We start from the raw sequence: 21,544 nt of genomic DNA, 5'->3' as shown, positions 1-21,544 counted from the left end.
AAGGATTGAAGATCAAGAGTGTACTAAGACACGAGGCAGCACCACATGTGGTTGGGATGAAACAAATATGATCATATATAAGGACCATCAGCCTGATGAACGGTTATAGCATGTACACAATTATTTGCAGTCCAGATTTACATCAATCATCTGATCAAACAATTGTAACCATCTGATCAAAATATCACTGTCAAAAGTGTCGAGAAAAGTTTTCTCACACGCCAATGGGGGCAAAGAAGATCAAATTTGGTTGATAATCAGATATAACTGAAAATGCTGGGAACTCTGCCACACGATTTGTCAAACAGAAAACAAACACAATAAGCACAGAATTATGAAACAAAGCAGGTAAGCAAACAAAGTGGGGAAGTTCTTTTCAATCAGATTTCCTGTTATGTCAAACCTAGCAATCATTAGCATTTCGATTCTAACATTCGAATACGATATCTTTAATTGATAAAAAAAGAAAAGAAATGAGGAAATCAAATCTATGAATATAAAAACTTGACAGAGTATTATACAAACTTTTAATCCTAGATGAATTAAGATAAAATTCTACTCTGTCCTTCACAGAGCTTACTGAGACATCCAAACTCCTTTAGAGAAAATTAAGGAAAAGGAATCCATCCATCCATCCATAGTTGAAAGAAAGGTCTATAAAGCTACCCAGAGGTTGAAAGATCAGTTCTTTACAGTCCCAAAGAATCTTGAAAGTGGCAAAGGCCCGTCACCCTCTTCACTATCACTAGTGTGTTTGTTTCTTGATTTGTGCCTTCTTTCCTTCTTTCTCTTCGACCTTGATTTCGATCTCCTAGTTTCTCTGTCTTCGTCGTCACTGCTAGAAGATTCCGAAGATGAAGTTGAGGAACTTGATTCAGAAGACCTCCTCCTAGAATGCTGCAAAGAAAAGCTTAGTGCAAACAACAGACAAAACAATAGAAGCAAATGAACCATTCCCTAAAGAAACACGCTTCAGAAGTAACAAAGTTTCCACATGGTTTTGCTTTAAAAATTCTCTCCTCAAATAAACCAATATTCAACATTGCCCAAGGGAGGGCCTTAGACCCATAGCTCAGTTAATTTGACACATTGCAAAGCAACTTTGAGGTTGTGTGTTCAAGTCCAGCTTACCCATCAAAAGGACTTGGACCCATAGCTCAGTTGGTTTGACACATTGCAAAACAACTTTGAGGTCGTGAGTTCAAGTCCAGCTTACCCATAAAATAAAAAACATTGCCTAAGCCTTGTATGAATCTAATTCTCTAGAAATGAGAATAAAACATGCCTAGACATAGTAAAATTGTTTGCAGAAACCAACCTTTCTCTTTTTGCTGCTCCTTCTCTTGGAATCCTTGTCCTTCCTATCTGTATGGACAGCTCAATTTCAGAGATAAGCTACAAAAATTATTGCAAAGAAAAAAATAAAGAAGTTTTTGTATTTGTATGCTTACCCTTTTTGTTAATAGATTTGCTACTTGAGTGGTTTCTCCCATGAGCGAGCTTGCTTGCCCTTTCAGCATCTAATTGAGCCCGGTATTCTCTCATCATTTTATCTTTATCTGCCTCCATTTCTCCTTTTTTCAGTTCATCTTCCTAGAAAAATCAAGTAGAATACAGAATATTTAAAAGGAATAGCAGACTTATGAAGCATCATACAAAAACAAAGAAGAACTATATGATTTAGCATGCGTTTATTATGAAAGACCAACAGAAACTATGAAAGGAACAACATGATAGAGCAAACATAATGTATTGAAATGTTTGAAGAAGTTAAATATATCATGAATCTTGGGAAAAAAAAAATTAATGCATTCGTCAATGGAAATGCATGAAGAACGTTCACACACTTTGACCCCATCTTTGTGGATGTAACCAGTTTTGAAGATGGCTCATTTCATTCCCTAAACAAAGACGCATGATGCTTCTCATGACGCATTTCTTTTTCAGAGGTAATGTTCAACTTCATGGAGTTTCAATGATAATCTGACAAGGATGTGAAACTTTATGAGTTATTTCGGGTGACCCTACGGACATCATCATAGAAGCCTTATCCCAAATATTTGGAATTGGCTAAATGAATCACATCTGTTTATTCAACTTTGTCCAGAGCCATGCTTTATGTTACTGAAAATATCCGCTTTCACTATCTCAATCCACATCCGTTTGGACCTTCCTTCTACTCTTTTAGAACCATCAACTCGTATATTTCTTCTAACTAAGGCTGTAATCAGACCTCATTGAATGGATGAAAAGAGATGGAACATAGAAATACTGTGCTTATCACTCTCAGGGGGGTCATGGCAGATTGCAGTTAGGACTAAAAGCCTGGGATATCTGCTGCAGTATGCCACTGGAGAAAGGGTCTATACTTTCCCAGCAATGCACTCTTAGCCATACTAAAGGTTCAACTTCATGGAGTTTCAATGATAATCTGACAAGGATGTGAAACTTTATGAGTTATAAAAGCCTGGGATATCTGCTGCAGTATCCCACTGAAGAAAGGGTCTATACTTTCCCAGCAATGCACTCTTAGCCATACTAAAGGTTGGTCACCATTCTCTAGGTCAATCCAAGGCAAGATCTTTCTTTGATCTTGTGGCCTAAACTGTCCCAACAAACTGAAGATGCTGCAGAATTTGCGCAATCATATTCATGGCTTTCATAGGGAGTTATTGGGATGTAGCCCTTAGGAACGAAAATAACATGGAAGAAAGTGATTCTAAATGACAATACTTGCTTAATTCTAGCAGACAATGATGATTAACTTGAAGCCCAAAATATTTCCAGAGTGGTGTACTTATCAAAAGATCCATTACAAACATGCACGACCATATCGTATGAAGAAGTTGGAAACCAATGCTTACGACTAGGAGCATCTAAAATATTCATACAGCATCATCACCTTCAATATAGAAGATTTGACTTATCAAAAGATACACTACAAACATGCACAACCATATCGTATGAAGAAGCAGTTGGACACCAATGCTTACTACTAGGAGCATCTACAATACTTATACAGCATCATCACCTTCAATATAGAAGAATAGGGTTTGCCCGTGCCTACGGAACGGTCATCCGCTTTGGGGTTCAAGGGGGTAAACAAGTAAAATAATAATGTTGGGGGGTATTATTAAAAAAAATTGAGGTTAAGGGGTAAAAGATGACAAACAATAGAGTGTGTTAAAAGAGTAAAAGAGGAAATATAGTAAAGTTAGAGAGGGTGAAGAGATGAGAAAAGTGGTTGGGACTTGGGATGTTTATCCTAGCTGGATTTCTCTCTCACAAAAGTGGGCCCTACAGTTGTGTTTTATAATATAGATTTGACTGCTTATGAAAGAATCCTTAAGCACCAAAGAAGCCTAGCCACATCATCATGTACAGAATTGATGATTTAACAGTTTCTACATGTTGTGGAGCATATAAAATTCTTGGGGTGATGGAAGCATTAAACTATAGGTGGTTGCATCCATGGTTCAAAATTTCGTGCCATTTCGGACTGTTTCCATGGAACAGAAGGTTTAGTTGAAACCAGAATGAAACATCAAATATTTTGGACTGTCTTAGAATGTTCCAGTTGAGACCGCTTCAGTTTTTTCCATGACTGAAACTTGCTTCAAAACGAGACTTTAAACCTTGATTGCATCTGGATTTCTGCAAAGTTCAGAAAAACAATCCAGATCTTTCTGAGTCAAACTAAGCAAGTCTATTTGTCTCAAGCTGAGGAGACAAGTTGACCAACCTCAAATTGAGCTCACAAAATATGTTCCAGCTCACTCTCAAGTTTTTAGAAACGTTACCCGCAAGTTTTCTACATACAATTGTTTTAATTGTCTATATTGAATGAAAATGGGATAATTCGGAACCATCCAGTACCATGATCTTGAATCAGTGAAATTCGAATGATTCTACCTTTTAAGCCCATATTCTGTGACAATTTTACCCCTAAATAGAAAAATTTTATGTGGAGAGATATTTTTCTTGATCAATATGCCAAGGTCGGAACTTTTTAAGCAGAAGGAAATATGCTAAGGTTAGGAAAGCAAAAATCATAAGATACAGACATTGAAATAATCGTACAAAGTAAGACAACTAAACAAAAGAGAGAAGTGTTTGCTGTTATATTTCAGTAGGAGGAGTTCAAAGCGATGTTTTTTTTCATAAAGATTTTCTTGTTAGCTGGGAGAGGGTTTATAACTTATCCTTGGGGTAGTGTGTCACACTGTTTGGGTTATTGTATTCGGGCTGGTTTCGTCAACTACCCTTTTTTCGCTTTTTCAAAAAAAAAAAATAATAATAATAATAATAATAAAAATGTGTTCGCTGTTGAACATACCAGCAATTTTCCATGTCCAGTAGATTACCTTTTGTTTCTTCTTGAACTCTTCCCAGGTAACTGTGTGAGAAGTTTTGAGGCTGGCCAAACGAGCAGCATGCCACTCTGGTGAATGAAAAGAACCATCCATCTGTGACAGTCCTCGTCAGTAAAAATCCAGGAAACAAATCCATCTAAGATATGAGTACTATAAAATATTGTCCAAGTAAATTCTTTGGGAAAGAAGAGATTGTAACAAAGCACAGTAGTAACTGAAAAAGTATAAGTAAACAAATATCCATCCAACATGTTTTGTAAACTGGGGTTAGAAGATTCAGAATGGATTAACAGAAAATGGATGGTCCACGATTCTTCAACTTATAAACTGGGGTTAGAAGTTTTGGAATGGGCTCATTATTGGTGAGGATGATCTCCTCACCATAGAGATCATCCTCACCAAAAATCAGCTCATTCTGACACTTCTACCCCAGTTTACGAAACACGTTGGATGGTGATCCTGTGCCATATATATGTATGTATGTATGTATGTATATATGCTGGCAAAAAAATAAAGCCTTTTCTAACACAAGAGTGAATTTTTTTAGCAAAGGCTTATATTTTCTTCTTTAATATGAATTACAAATTTATCCAAGTGGGATAAATTTTCAATTATTTTTCATAGGTGAAAAGAACAATTTGATGTGAAAAATTCCACTAATTATCAAATAATAAACCTTAAAAGGTTAAGATGCTTGGTCTCATATTTCTTTATATAATCATCATCACGCCACTCCTACCAATGATAATAGAATTTTCAAGGGTTTCCCAATAGGAACAACAATATTATACACCTTTCAATTCATCCCAATTCTTACTTAGATAAGTTATGGAGAAATTTTGAAGCAAGAAGAGGAATCTATATAAGGTCTTCTATTTACTTAAAAATAACACATGATAAGTCCCTCAAGAGTTTATTTGATGAGTTTTAGGAAAAAAAAAGGAACCCCGAGTAAATATATTTACTATTATTAAGGACAAGTACAATTGAATTATAACTAATATGAGAATAGTGTGTCGATGTGACAAAAGATTTTTTTAGTTACAATGGGTTTGCTTAGTATCAGAGATCTACCCAAAATTTGCACTTTTTTTGTATTAGTAATAGATGGAGTATACAGATCATAGGGGAAACTTATCATATTTTATTCTAATTCATCATACCATATGGCACAATATTAATTGATTCCCACATTTTATATAAACATCGATATACAATACTACAGCAACATTAAACACCAATCATATAAAATCTCAAACAAGTGTTGTAAATTTTAACAAATTGAACCTAAACCCTAATTAAATTCCACAAATATTCATTATAAATAATACACAAATGCACAAAAATTTAAAGGGTATGTAGCATTAAGATACCCAAACCTAGAAAAGTATGACAAAAAAATCAAACAGAACCATAAATCGAAAATTGAAGGAAAAGGGTAGTATGAAAGGGTACAAACCATGCCATCTTCAACCTCCTCTGGTCCAGCCGAGCTCGAACCCACCCTTGCCCTCTGCATGGCTTTGTAGGCTTGATTTTTCCCCATTTTTGGAAGAAATACAGATGATAGGAACAAGGGAAGTTGAAAAATCGACGGAGAAACTTTGTTGGATTTTCTTGAAAAACTTTTATTCGATGGGTTTTTAGATACCCATTAGCGATTCGAGCACTTTAAGGGACGTTAATCCATTAAAATACAAGATCGAGGAAGAGCGGAAAGAACTGTTGGATTTTGAAATTGGGGATGAGAGTAGATACAAAGGAGAAGAAAAATAGGGTTGAGACTTGAGAGAGAGATATGGATGACATTTGTGGTATATTTTGAGGTACCCACGTCTTTTCAAACTTATGATATACCCTTGACCTTGGACTTTATTAAAGACTAATTGCAATGACGTCAATGCCCCAGCTTCAATCTCCACCTCAAAAAATACATTGAATATTTTGTAGAGCTACTATTGGAACCTCAACTTTTACTTATTACACTCCCAATCTTTTTAAATTATTTATTTCATCCTAATTAGAGATTAAAACACACCCTTTAAACATTACACAAGTTTGGTTCAAGTTATTACCTTAACCTTACAAAATATCATAATACTTTCCACCAAATTTTTATAATTAGGATTGTGCTCATATAATATCTAGTGAATAGAAATCTAAACAAGAGAGAGAGAGAGAGAGCTTCTTTTGACTTATTCTCAGCCATTAATTTTTTTATATTTTAATTAGAGTGTAACAATTAAACATTAGGATGCCAATAGCTCTCATATTATTTATTTATTCTGAAAAATCTGTCTCCTCCATCTATTTTCTAGTGTAAAAAATTTAGGGCAATGTTCGGCACCAAACATTTTAGCAAAACATTTTTCAAAACATGGGTTAAAAGTTTTGGAATTGGCTGATTTTTGGTGAGGATGATCTCTACGGTGAGGAGATCATCATCACCAAAAATCAGCCCATTCCAAGATTTCTAACCCCATCAAAAATGATTTATAAAAAATGGACGGTCCACGATTTTTTAACTTGTAAACATGGGACTAGAAATTTTGGAATGGTCTGATTTTTGGGGAGGATGATCTCCTCACCGTAGAGATCATCCTCACCAAAAATCAGCCCATTCCATTCCAAAACTTCTAACCCATGTAGGACAAAAATGATTGGCTAAAATGTTGGCCAAAATGTTTGGTGCTGAACAGGACCCAAAATTCTATCCTTGTTTCTAACATCGAGATTCCATCTCCTTGAAACTTGGAATCTTAATTAAGGATTTTTGACAAAAGAAGACAAGATAAGATTAGGGCAATTATGTCATTTCATTGTTATTCTATCATCCGTTTGAAAACGTAAAGAGAACCGGTTGGCCCACACTCACACAATTCCTTTATCATTCTATGAGCTATTGTATGCAAAATGAGTCATGCTGGAGTGACCTAAAGTTGGAATCTCATATCGCACTTTTTGACATGAAATATGGACATTTGACAACAAGAATGAACCAAAACACCCAACAGTGAAGCAAAGAATGAGGGCAACATGGAAGTTGAGTTGAGGATTGGAGATGGTGATGCATCCTTGTGAATTGATGGTGCTCAGGAGGGGAGGAACACTATTAAGCGTTCCCCAATGGGCTTGGCTTCACGGATGTTCCTTTGTTTTCCTGCCGCAAGTTACCAAAATGAAGCCATTGGAGACTTTGGACTCCCTTGTTCATGGCTTTTAATGGCTTTTAATATGCATGCAAAATAATAACAAACACAATAGAACTCCGCAATTAAATGTGCTTGGACAAAAATAATATTATGATGGATAAACTCCTGGAAAGTCCTCGTGTTGCACCCCTCCTTTATTTTTTTAAAAAAAATCTTGAACCAACGTAAACCAAATATAATTTTACAAAGAGATCCCACGACACGTAATGCTGGCAACAAATGGGTTGAACAATGTGTCAGCCATCTTTGCTTCTACCATAATGTGCTCCACCCAAACTTTAAGAAGTATTGATCACTTTTGAAGATGAGACCAACACAGATGGGTGTCTGAAATGAAGGAATGCCAAGCTCGAAAAGGATGATCCAACATGGAAAGCTTAACAAGGTCGAAAATCAACCTAGTCAAATGATCATGGCCATTAAATTTGAGGTCTTTTTCTTGAAAGCCGCCTATTTATTGACTTCCACGAGGATGGTATAAATTGTCGTGTGTATGTACATCTCCTAGAATTCAATTATATGTATGGCTAGGTTTCAATCCAAAAACTAGAAAAACAGAATTTTCCTTCTTTTCTTCGGAACAAAGACAAAAAGATATATTTGTTGAATACCTCATTAAAATGTTTCAATGTTGATCTGAAGTTTTACCACTCCCCACTTCCCCTGAAGAACTCATCCACTTTATTTGTTTAATACATCGTGTTTTATAATAATAAATTAAGAAATCATGACTTGTCAGCATCCATACGTTCAAGCACCCGTTGGGCCTCCTCCTCAGTTGCAGGAACAACATTCCGAATCCTCAATCCATTTTTCAAGGCCTCATGATGTACGGAGAATGTGAAGTGGAACGTGTTCGATACCTGCTCAACAGTGCAGAAACAAGCACAAAATAAATAGGTATAAGAACAAAAACTGAGTATTTTGGATAAGCTAAGAGACATAAATATACATAAACTTAAGTGTACATACCAACGAGCAACCACGAAAGAACACATGAAAAATAACAAAAACCTTTAACAAATCACATCAATCCATTAAGGAGTCTCATCTTACAACAAAATCCTCAAAGGCTCCTTTAAAGTCTTCTACAATCCTTGACTGAAAGAATAATAGAGCTTTCGATTCTTCAAGAGTCCAAACTGGGATGATCCAGACTACAACTATATCTATAAATAACATCTCTTACTTGTTCTACACGGGCAATGCTTTAGCTTGCTATTTGATGGGTGTGACCTGGGAGAGTATCTATGCTAAATTTTCACCTGTTTAGATGATAGCTATTTGATGTAATTTTATTTTATTTTCTTCTTGGTCCTAATAAAAAATGATGGATTGGATCTCATTGAATTTATTGGCTTTTACCAAATAAACCAAATAATTGGCTATGTTATGCTATTTATAAACCTCATTCACAGCCTACAAGACCCAATTCTTAGCTTCCCCTCCCGAAGAAAATGACTAGATAGACGTTGACAAGCTAATTAGTGGAAATTTGGTACTACCAAGGTTTAAAGTCTCATTTTGAGACATTGTCTTGGCCAGGAAAAATCAAAATGTTTGAATGTTACGTTATGGTCTCAATCAAAACATTCCAAGATAGTACAATAATATAAACCATGGATAACACATGCGTTGGGTGTTTCAGGAGCTAACCTCACTAGTCCTGAGCTCAGGCCGTGTAACGTGTGCGACAACTTCAATGTTGATGAGAGGCTGCTCTGGATTCTCAAGTTCCGTGTACAAAACGCATGATTTGAAACGGAGGAAGTCCCCAACATCCACCTGAATCAGCACATTAGATTCTTTCAAGATGTATTTTTTTCGTTTGAAGTTTTGATACATTCCTTTTTCTATTAGAGACGTATATGTAATAGTAGCGGTAGATATATATATATATATATATATGGGTAGCGTTCAATGGCAAACTTTTTGGCAAAACATTTTTCAAAACATGAGTTAGAAGTTTTGGAATGGGCTGATTTTTGGTGAGGATGATCTCTACGGTGAGGAGATCATCATCCTCACCAAAAATCAGCCCATTCCAAAACTTCTAACCCATGTTTACAAGCTGAAAAATAGTGGACCGTCCATTTTTTGTAAACTGTTTTTGATGGGGTTAGAAGTTTTGGAATGGGCTGATTTTTGGTGATGATGATCTCCTCACCATAGAGATCATCCTCACCAAAAATCAGCCCATTCCAAGACCTCTAACTCATGTTTTAAAAAATGTTTTGCCAAAAAGTTAGCCATTGAACGCCCCCCTACACACATATATATATATATATATATATTATATATATAGGGAAATGTTCAACACCCTACACTTTACCCTACGCTTTACCAAACGTGTTTTGTCCTACATGGGTTAGAAGTTTTGGAATGGGCTGATTTTTGGTGACGATGATCTCTACGGTTAGAAGATCCTCCTCACCAAAAATCAGCCCATTCCAAAATTTCTAGCCCCATGTTTACAAGTTGAAAAATCGTGGACCGTCCATTTTTTGTAAACCATTTTTTATGGGGTTGAAAGTTTTGGAATGGGCTGATTTTTGGTGAGAATGATCTCCTCACCATAGAGATCATCCTCACCAAAAATCAGCCTATTCCAAAACTTCTAACCCATGTAGGACAAAACATGTAGGGTAAAGTGTAGGGTAAAGCGTAGGGTGTTGAACGGGACCCATATATATATATATATATGGGGAATGCTAACGTCCAAGACCTCATGGAGACGTTAGCATTATCCACCACATTTTTTTTTCAGTAATATCCCTCCCCGTTTTTTGTCTTTTAGTTAAAAATACAAGAGTATGTTTGTCTTTTACATAATAAGTACATTTATTGAGCCCTTAATAAATGCATTTATTATGTTGGCATTGATTGCCAAAGCAATTATTAAAAACTAAAAAAATTAATCAAAATGCTTAAATTCCCTTAGCATTTGTTATATAAACAAGCATTTATTACGTAAAATACCAATATACCCTGGTCTTTTTCACTAAAACACAAATGGAGATGGGTATTATTGGAAAGTGAATGCGGTGGACAATGCTAACGTCCCAACAAGGTATTGGACATTAGCATTCCCCTATATATCTAATGTGATGTATAAAAAAATTTATAAAAAAAAACATAATATCAAGACATTATCATCCTTTACATTAAATAGTGAACCAAAGCACAAACAATCATAAGACCAAAAAAAGGGTTATTTTAAAAAAATGTGTTTAAAACTTAAAAAACATGTTTAAAACATAAAAGTCGTGTTTAAAACATAAAAACCTGTGTTTTTTTTAAGTCGAGTTTTTATTTATTTATTTTTTATAATTGTTTTAATCGTTAAAGGTGCATAACACGCTTTAAACGAGACTTTTTAAGAAAAAAAATGGAGTTTTTTGTTACTATGATACTAAGTAGCAGAAAGGCTACTCACAGGTCTTAAGAAATCAACATGATCAACTTCTAGAAAGCATGGCATGAGACCAGCAAAGGCATATGCTGTCGAGTAAGCCAGTTCAAATGCTCTGTGCATCAAGAAACCTCCGAAGATCCGTCCATGTATGTTCCTTTGCTGTGGTTGGCAAATCAAAGAGTACTCAAGACGTGTATCCCTCATAAGAATGCTGTCTCGGTTTGCTAAAGCTGGCATGTCACAGAAGATTCGTCCTTCAGCCAATAAAGCATTGAGCCTCTCGGTTTCCCTGTTCTCGAACTCCCTTTTCTGCTCTCCTCTTTTCCTCTTCCTTAGTTTGTCTCTAGCTTCAGCTTCCTCCCAAAGCATCTTTTCTTGTTCAGTTTCAGGTGAGAGCCGGTTCACGGGTGCAGATTTTCCTGTCTTAGAGTCACGAGCCACAAATGTGAAGTTTGCAGTTAAAGCTATGTCACCCGAAGGATGAGAGCTTTCTGCAAGATAAAAATCTTCATATTACAATCTAACAAGACATAACAGATGCTAGTATTGCTGGAAAAATTAAAGTTATATAAAAAAATTATAATTGGGTCAATTGACCCAATTACCACACAAAATGAACAAATCGTGTTTTTTATTATTATTTTTTTTTTGGGAGGGGGGGACAAAGGACGCTATTGGAATATTTTAATATCCTTTTATAGGGGAGCAACAATGGGGAGCATTCTGATACGCGAGTTAAATATATTTCATGTTTATTTCGGTAAGAAAATATGTCAAATGTTAAATTGCAAACATGGAAATCCTTTAAATGTCTCTGGACATTTCATGAGGTTTTCGCACGGCATAAAAGACCAAATTCTCGCATGCTGTGTATGTATAAATTTTGCACAAAACAAAACTTCCCAATGTTTTTGGATTTCTTGAAAAATAGCAGAAAAACTTTAAAATATAAATGATATTAATGAATGAAGAGAGATCATCAACCCAAATTGCCACCAAAATTGTGAAATTTATAGACATTCCAACAACTGGGTTAATCCCAATGTTACATACCTTGTGGCACTTGAATCACATCCAGTTGAATATCAATGGACGACCGTCCAACCCATATGACAGATCCAACTATTTTCAAATCAGTGTTAACATGGATAGGATTCTTCAGAACCATCTTATCGACAGAAGCAGTGACCAACAGGAGAGGCCTTGTCGTGCTATCATCATCAGAACAGTGCTGTCCAGTGGCAAAAATAAATTATAAATTATAAAAACGGGGGAACTGTTTCCATATGTTTGAGGGATTTTCTAGTTAGATGAACACAGCCAATTAAATTATTCGGTAATCAAGTTAGGGAAAGACCATCAGAAGTTTCCATTACAGCGATTAGTTGCATAATTGAGGGGAGATCTAGATTCAAACGTGATCCTATTCATGGAAAATAACGGAGGAGAAAGCCACTGAACTACACTCAACGTCAAGTCAAGCCATGCTTCTTGCTAGTAAATATTATTCAAACTATGTTTTTTGATATATATTATTCAAATATATAGCAAACTTTGATAAATCAGTAATGCAGAAGCAATTATATATTCCATGGAAGCTCAGTAAGACCATCTATACCACAAGTTAGACAAGATTACTAGTTGCCAGCAAAAAACTAACAATCCAAACCGAAAACATGAAACAGAATTACAATAGCGACAACCTATTGCAGTCAAGGTTTAAAATGTCTTATCGATTGAATGTTTCGGTTAATGAAAAAACAGATACCAATACATTCGATACAAACCAATACATTCCAATATATACCCGATATATTCCTGGAAAATTGAAGTTTCGGGGTCAATGTTCCATATCGGCCTCAGCTGATATCGATAAGTATTGGACGATACAACCCCAAGGGGTTGACCTAGTGGCAAGCTGAGCCTCGATAAGCTCCTCAGGAAGGGTAGGCCAAGTGTTCAAACCCCACGAAGCAGTGAATTCCTTGGGGGCCACCCTCCAGGGTCCGGTTGACCCTCAACTCAACCAGCTGCAGGTAGGACTTTCTGAGGGGGCGGTGTGTGTGACGGTGAGATTAGTCTCACCCGAAGTGTGGGGATCCCCACAGTAAGCAAAAAAATAAATAAATATTGGATGATACATTCCGATATTTTAAATCATTGCAGTAACACAGATGCAAATACTAAAAACCTAAGGAAATCACACACAATGTATATCTCATTTCCCAATTCCAATCAAATCCCATTCCAAAACCCCAAAATTTGGAAAAATCAAGAACAAAAGATGGGAATTCAAACAAGAAACTGATGATGATCAAAAAGCATTATATGGAGCCCATTAACCCTTCTAGTAGTATAGATCAAAAGCCAATTCAGAAACCACACAATCTAAGCAAATTACACAGAACCCATTACCTTATCTCCAAAGCAGGAAAAAAAACCATTTCAGAAAATTGCAATTCAAGCACTACAATTAATCAAAATCAAATAAATAGAAGAAAACCACCAATCAAAAACCCAAATTCAGAAATCAATGTAAATAGACTTAGAATCTAGATTACCTTGACTGAGATAGTTCCTGCTAGAGCATCTAGGTCTTCAAGCAATTTACCAATCCTAACTTTATTCCAAGGGTCTCTATACTGCTCTCTGAGTATATAATCAGAGGAGAAATTGTACACAATACTTGTACGGCTCTGAGATGGGGTTTTTGTGAGTAGTTCTCTTTGTGGAGGAGCATCTATTGGTGGGTCAAGGAGTCTCTCAAAGATGCTTGATCTCGCTTCCCATAAAGCATTTGTTACAGGAGAATGGTACATTCCAGGCCACAAACTAAGGGGTTTTCTGATTGAAGAACTAGCATCAATTGGAGGAGAAGATTCAAATGGAGAAGAAAAAGTTGAAACAACAGGGATGGTTTGAGAAGGAGAGGAATTGGAATTGGAATTGGAATTTGAATAGGGTTCCATTGGGTTTGATGAAGAGAAGGTCTTGGTTTGAGTAGTAGAGACTCTATTAATGGGTTTTGGTGGATCAGAGATGTGGGTTTTGTTAGAATTTAGAGGAGAAAATTTTTTAATTTGGGTAGGAGAGAGGAAGGATTTTGGTGGGTTTTGGGTTGTGGTTTGGATGGTTTTATGGTGGTGGTTGTGTTTTGTGGTGGTAGAACCAGCAGGAATGGGTCTCCTCAAGAAGTGAAGGAGAAACGGTTTTGAGGTTTTTTCATGATTTTGGTTCAGACTTGGCGAGGAAAGATTGTTCCATGAGAGTATGGTGGAGTTATTTAGGTAGTTTGACTTCTTGTTAGTTAGACTCCATTAAAGTAGGGGAGGCTCATTAATGATGAAATAGGACTCAAATTTGACAACTTTGGCTCATCTTCGAGTCGATGGGTTCCACATGTAATGTACGACCATTCTTTCAATGGGATCCAATCAAATACAACATTGTGGGACCTATTCAAGACGTGTGGAAAGGTTGAGTACAAACCATTCAATTCCTTGACGCCCCAAAATAAATTTAAATAGAATTCATGACAATTCTAAGGTTTTGGTTGACTAATTAAAATAATTATTTTAGGTGACACTTGATTGGATTAGATTAATGGGAGTTAGATGTTGCCCCTTCCCAGACCTCTCACGTCTCCTTACTTATGGGATGGGACCAGGTCACAACATGAGTGACAGAGAGAGAAAAAAAAAAAAAAGAGGGGTAGGTTGGAGGGTGCGTAGAAGAAAGTGGGTGCATTGAGCATAGAGGTGGGTGCAAATAGAATGACCCTTGCTGTCCTTTGACGAAGGCTACCTTTTTCCCACTTGAGCATCGTGGATGCTTTCTTGCTGAGTGCGCCTTCTTGTGAGGGCCCATACATGAATTTTACAACCTAATGTTATGATACTTTATCATGTCGATGGCATAACAAATTTAGATTCATAATCCCAATTGACATGCATGCGCACTCTTTTTATGTTGGACAGGGAGAGAGAGTTGGCCAATAATTCAAATATGTGAGTTCTACCCCAAGAGCATGGCCTAGTGGCAAGCCGAGCCTTTATAAGCTCCTGATGAAGGGTAGGTCAAAGTGTTTGAAATCCCACAAAGTAATGAATTTCTTGGTGTCAAGCTCCAAGGTCCGATTGACCATTAACTAAATCAGTTGCATGTAGGACTTTCCAAGGGAGTGGTGCATGTGACCGTCCGATTAGTCTCACCCGAAGGGGGAGGATACCCATGATAAGCAAATAATAATAATAAAGGAGAAAAAAAAAAATTATATTACTAAAAAAAGTGCTTTAGACATCACTTTATGTATATATACATTAATTTTGGAAAAAAAAAATAACATCTAAAGTGCAATTTTTGCAATTGGAGGGATCAAGCCAAAAAGTACGAGACTTTAGACATTGATTTACGTTTGATCTTTAGACATTGATTTTTGAAATATCGATGTCTAAAATTTGTCTTTTATGCACAATTTTTCTAGTAAAATCATGGGATCCACCTCATAGTAACAAGCAGGATTAACCGAAGAGATTACTGTTGTTGGCAATCACATTGAAAAAATGTTTACGCATACAGATTTTGTACCTTCACAAATAATTTCCTTATCTAAGTACTCCCTCGAGTTAGGCTGATTAGTGAATCTCTTGGAATAGAAACTTATGGAATAATATATTTGATTTTGTTGCTCCATCAACAAAATGGGAGACATCCACTTATTGTACCCTCCGATTCAAGAACTTAAATAGGTCAGGCTACTTCAAATTTTGAAGAAACCGTCCTCGTTAAGAGACACGTGGCATTTTGTATTTATTTTACACCCCTACATTTTTGTCAATATTTAAAATACCTCGTTAGAAATTCCATGTGTAATCCAAAGGAGATGGTTTCTTTGAAATTTTGAAGCGGGATGACTGCTTCAAAGTTTTTTCTGTGGGAAAGATCCTTTATGAGAATATTAATTAGCAAGCTAATCATCGATTGGTACAAATCTCAAATTAGTTAAGAGAGCTGCTATTGCCACACCAACTTTTGCTGACGCCACCAGAATGTGTGCTAATTCTCAGGTGATCTACATATGAATTGGGGTGGCATTAGCAAAAGTTGGTGTGGCAATAAAATCTCAATTAATTAATAGAGCTGAAAATAATCTCCTACATGAAGTAGGGTTGTAAGTCATGACATACCACCACACTCCACGGCCAATATTTATGACAATCCAACTTGCGAGGCCCTCAGGTAGCCCTTTAATTTATTCCCTTGGTACAGATTCTGTGGTGACTTTTTCTCTGGTAGCATTCTTCTTGGGTCTCAACTCGTTCATTCTAAGGTTTGAAGTTGAACCCAAGACGTTGTAGTGACTATGGAGACTAGTCCATGGACAAGACCATGGTCTATGGACTGGGCCAAGCCCAAATATGGGTCTGGTCCGCTGTCAACAGGATACCCGGTTATCACAAAAAATAGTGACTATGGCACCAAACCAATACGCCTAAAGCGTCTATGGGTATTCATGGTGCGGAAAGTTAATCCTATATCTCTTGAAGAACCAGTCTCCAATCGAGGATTACTACTTTCGACAACAAATATAGAATGAGTGTGTAAAAGAATATGATGCATGAGATACATTGTATAATTATCAGTGTATCTTATCATTGAAAATAATATATGTAGTAATATCAATTAGGATATTCTACATTAGAAATATTTATAAAGTAGAATATTTATATATTATGCTAATTTCCATATCTTGGTTGATGTAATCTTTATAATTACCTAATTAGGGTTTATGTTATATTCATCCAAGAATTTTCAATAAAATTCATCATGGTATCAAAGTGGGCCTTTCTCTTCTTCACGTTACCTAGTTCATATCTCAACGTGCTTTGGCCCAGTCAAGCCCACACGTGTGGGGGTGTATTGAGTTTAGTCTCACATCGGACATAAAATTGTCTTATCTCTCTCCTTATAAGATTTTGGGTCTCTCCACTCATTGCCAATTGGTTTTGAGTTGGACCCCCAAATTTATCAAGGTATCAAAGCTTAAGTTTCATTAAGCACATCAATCTTGGTACGCCGAACCTAAATCATTTTGTTTCCGTTATTAGTATTTTTTTTCCAATAAAAATACAATTTTTCTCTATATTTTTACAAGCCTCCCTATTTCACAAGTTAATCCTACATGATCTCGATTTTCATTTTATCTATAATCTCTTCAATGAGAGTTCTTGTATTTAAACTGCACGATCCTTATTTGTATACGTAGGGGAGAGATCATGACAGACCTAATCTAATGGGCCACCGACTCCAATAGATTTAAAAATGAGCTGGATGTGATAGTGATGGACTTCACAAATATACAGTGACCACCATCAAGCATGATTGGATGTTTGCGAATATCCATTATCAAGTATTTCATAAGATCAAGAGGAATTATTTAATTAAACCGATTGCATACTCTTTCTTAAAAAGACCATGCGATTGCGGGAGGTTGTAAAATAATATGATGCATAAGATACATTGTATCATTATCAATGTATCTCATCACAAAAGGAAAATAGTGATGGAAAACCATATTAGGAAATTCTACATTAGGAATATTAATAAAGTAGAATATTTATATATTATATTAGTTTCCATATCTTGGTTGACGTAATCTTTATAAATACCTTATTAGGATTCATGTAATATTCATCCAAGAATTCTCAATAAAATTTAGATTTCTACAGAGTGATGATTTTTTGACGCCCCCCTCTAACGCACACCCCCCTGATGTGGCATGAGCTAGAACCATAGATTCTTTTCCTTGGGATACACAATTGCACATATTTATGGGGATGTACAGTTGTGAATCTCGAGGGAAAATAAACTATGATTCTAGCACATGCCACATCAGGGGGTGTTAGAAAATCATGACTCATATAGAATATCATTTATTTGATGAGTAGTAGAGATTACCATTCCAATTATATAAAAAATAGAAAGTAATTTGTACCAATACATGTCTATCATTAGCAACTAATAGGTGTCATGTGAAAATGCAGGTGTTACAAAAATTAGGGTTTATGTAAGATTAAAATTCCTTATAATTAATTTAAATGATTGTTTTAGAAAATTTAAATAAACAATATAGATTTATCATATTTTATCATTCAATACACTATAAAATGTATTTTTAGAATTTATCTCATTAATTATAATAATAAAAATATATTTTTGTAATTTAAAATTTTAATAATATGGTTATATGAGGCATGGGTTTGTAATTTTATTTATTTTGATGAAAAAGATTTTAGGTACACTATGCAAAAATTGGAATATTCGACAGGCCAAGGCCCATGAATTTTAGAAATCAAATTTCGACAGTCAAAGGCCACTAAAATTTTTTATGTTTCCCAGATTCGACAGCTTAGAGCCGTTGAATTTCTCCCATCCTTCATTAATTTAATGATTTTGACCCGTCGAAAAAGAAATTTGACAATGAAAAATTGCAGTCGAATATAAACGTTTTTCCCGTTGTGGTAAGTTGAAATGTTATTGGAAGGGTAGTTTTGAAATTCAAAAATGTCGTGTCATGTCAACAACTCTCTAACAACAAAGATAAGGATTAATGATGCACATTTATTATAAAAATTAATACTCCTCTGTGGATTAGATTACAATAATTGTATTTCCTTTAATGGAAATTCTGACCAATATAAATACTTTCTCCTAATACCCTTCATGGATCATGCACATAGAAATGGATTCAAGTTCACCAGCTCATATCCTAGTGTTCCCAGGTACTGGCCAAGGTCACATAAACCCTCTCCTACAATTTTCTAAGCGTTTAGCCTTCAAAGGCATCAAAGCCACCCTAGCCATCACTGTCTTCACCAAGAAATCCATGCAAGCTGAACTTGGATTGATAAAAATCGAGACGATCTCTGATGGGTACGATGAAGGTGGATATGACGCAGCTACTAGTGTTGGGGACTACATTGAACGCTTCAAAGATGTCGGGTCACGAACATTAGCAGAGCTCATTCAAAAGTATGAAGAGACTGAGTATCCTTTCACATGTCTCTTATATGATCCTTTCTTCCCATGGAGTCTAGATGTAGCGAAGCAATTTGGCTTAGCTACGGCCGCATTCTTCACTCAATCTAGTGCAAACTTTGCCATCTACTACTATCTAAGACAAGGTTTTTTAACTGTCCCTCCTATAAGCCAAGATCTTATAATGCTCCCTGGACTGCCACCATTGGGAATTTCAGAGTTTCCGACGTTTGTTTCAGATAAAGAATCTAACCCATATTTTCTTGAGATGCTTTTGGGCCAATTTTCCAATTTGGATGAAGCAGATTGGGTCTTAATCAACTCATTTGAGAAGTTGGAGGGTGAGGTAGGACTTAAATTCTTTTCAGATATGCAATACATATTTTGGGAATTATGATCTTGAAAAGGAACTCATCGTGATTCTATTAATTGAATCACATTCTTTTTGAGAGCTTCTATTGTCACATCAACTTTTTGTTGGGTTTCTATTGGGGTGGCATTTGCAAAAGTTGGTGTGGCAATAGAACCTCTCTTCTTTTTATAGGAAGATTCAATAATGGACCTTTTAAATTAACGCATGAAAAAAGATTTTGGTATGCTTGTTAGTTTATTTGATTTTAAGTTCTTTTAAGCTTTTGTATAGCTTATGGACATCAGATTCTTTGACTCGATAACGTATTTCTAGAGTTTAATGTATATATGAGTCGTGATTTGTAGGTTAACATTAGTACTTACTAAAAACATTCCATATTTCAAAATTCTATCCAGGCATTAACTAACTTTAAGGATCGTTGGCATTTGAGGATGGTTGGTCCAATGGTGCCATCAATGTACTTAGACAAGCGTGTCAAGGGGGACAACTCTTATGGTCTCAATCTTTGGAAGCCAAATTGCGACGAAGTCATGAGGTGGCTAGATGCAAGGACAAGTAGATCAGTTGTTTACGTGTCTTTTGGAAGCACCGTTGCATTGGGAGCTAAGCAGATGGAGGAAATGGCATGGGGCCTAAGGAGGAGTAACAACTATTTCTTATGGGTGGTGAGGGCATCTGAGCAAAACAAGCTCCCTATCGAGTTCATTGATGAGACGTTAGAGAAAGGGTTCATCGTGACATGGTGTAACCAATTGGAAGTACTGGCACATCAAGCGGTTGGATGCTTTGTAACACATTGTGGTTGGAATTCAACTTTAGAGGCATTATCCTTGGGAGTGCCCATGGTAGCAGTCCCACAGTGGTCGGACCAACCGACTAATGCTAAGTATTTGGAGGGAGTATGGGAAGTAGGATTAAGAGCTAAAGTGGATGATGAGGGAATTGTGAGGAGGGAAGAAATGGAGGTATGTATAGACGAAGTGATGGAAGGAGTGAGAGGGAAAGGTATAAGCAAAAATGTTGGTAGATGGAGAGAGTTGGCTAAGGAGGCAATTGATGTAGGTGGGAGCTCAGATATAAATATTGAAGAATTTGTGGGGGAGTTGGTGAGTTTCGAGAAGAATTAGAACCTTTGTTTGAACATTTGGTGTACTCTTCATAAGATTCCATAATTCACATTAACAAAGAGATTTAATCCTCCCCTACTTTTCTTTTGCTGTTTTTCTTTTTGAAGTAAATTATATTTTGCGGAAAATTTGGTGCTATATCCCTTTTAAGGCCTGATTAGCATTGGACCATTTTATATGACTATTTTCCTAGGAAAATGATTTTCAAGAAATATTATGTTTTCTGCAATCATACAGACATACACCCTGAGAAATATTGAATTCTTGTGTTGAAAAAATCAAAAACTTCCATTTTTTAACCAAAAGATATCTATATTCAGTTGGGATATTCTAACTAGGGCTGTCAACGGATAGATATCCGATCAGATAGTGCTATATTTGAATTTGAATCCAAAAAAAAAATATTGATATCTGAATTCGAATTCGAATCCGATTGGATATCACTAGCCAAGATTTGACTTCAAATTCGAAAAATATATCGGATATCCGATTCGATAAACCAAATCGATTTGTAAAAACCAAATCGACCTTGCGAGCTCCGTAGGTTGAAGATTTGGTTTAAACTTCGATATTTTTTGAAAAAAAAATGGTCTTAAAATCAAATAAACTTTAATTATTTAAAAAAAATTATGAAAAATTCAAATAAAGATTTACATCAACATTAAAGAAATAGCTTTTCAAAAAAAAAATCAAAATTATTTTGATTGAGGTTGAAGCTAATGGATTTTGAAGGGTAAAAGAATAGGGTTTTATTGTGTGTATGTGTGTGTGAGAGAGAGTTTGATGCTCGCCGACTAGAGAAAAGGGTTGTGGAGCTCGCACAATTGAAAAAAATAAGGGGTTAAAGTTTGACTTTAAGAGAGGGAGAGAGAGAGAGAGAGAGAGAGAGAGAGAGAGATGAAGTATGAGTACCTACCTTAATGCTCGCTGGTCGGAGAAGAGGTTGGCTACGGAGCTCGCACGGCCGAAACCCACCTGTTGGTTCTTGCATTTTGGTTGGGAGAGAA

General features: G+C 36.0%; 3 protein-coding genes across 3 annotated transcripts; 1 reads left to right on the top strand and 2 right to left on the bottom strand.

The window, feature by feature from the left end:
• Nucleotides 1-474: 474 nt before the first annotated feature.
• On the bottom strand, nt 475-6,178 carry LOC147403219 (uncharacterized). Its single transcript, XM_086438713.1, has 5 exons — nt 5,833-6,178; nt 4,365-4,466; nt 1,452-1,593; nt 1,319-1,365; nt 475-897 (listed from the first exon to the last, which is right to left on the bottom strand). The coding sequence occupies exons 1-5, from the start codon at nt 5,917-5,919 to the stop codon at nt 682-684; spliced, it is 594 nt and encodes a 197-aa protein (XP_086294839.1). The 5' UTR covers nt 5,920-6,178; the 3' UTR covers nt 475-681.
• A 1,985-nt stretch (nt 6,179-8,163) lies between these two features.
• LOC147403218 (acyl-coenzyme A thioesterase 2, chloroplastic-like) lies at nt 8,164-14,307 on the bottom strand. The gene is made up of 5 exons (XM_086438712.1): nt 13,562-14,307; nt 12,054-12,231; nt 11,022-11,491; nt 9,242-9,370; nt 8,164-8,448 (listed from the first exon to the last, which is right to left on the bottom strand). Exons 1-5 carry the CDS (start codon nt 13,967-13,969, stop codon nt 8,311-8,313), a joined length of 1,323 nt encoding a protein of 440 aa, XP_086294838.1. The 5' UTR covers nt 13,970-14,307; the 3' UTR covers nt 8,164-8,310.
• A 4,422-nt stretch (nt 14,308-18,729) lies between these two features.
• On the top strand, nt 18,730-20,597 carry LOC147403217 (UDP-glycosyltransferase 74F2-like). The gene is made up of 2 exons (XM_086438711.1): nt 18,730-19,383; nt 19,806-20,597. The coding sequence occupies exons 1-2, from the start codon at nt 18,730-18,732 to the stop codon at nt 20,535-20,537; spliced, it is 1,386 nt and encodes a 461-aa protein (XP_086294837.1). The 3' UTR covers nt 20,538-20,597.
• The last annotated feature ends 947 nt before the right edge of the window (nt 20,598-21,544 follow it).

The sequence above is a fragment of the Akebia trifoliata genome, chromosome 4, assembly GCF_017979445.1.
Source record: "Akebia trifoliata isolate Shusen 1 chromosome 4, ASM1797944v1, whole genome shotgun sequence".
Taxonomy (NCBI): domain Eukaryota; kingdom Viridiplantae; phylum Streptophyta; class Magnoliopsida; order Ranunculales; family Lardizabalaceae; genus Akebia; species Akebia trifoliata.
The sequence above is the reverse complement of the archived record's forward strand: the minus strand, read 5'-3'. Positions and strand labels throughout refer to the sequence as shown.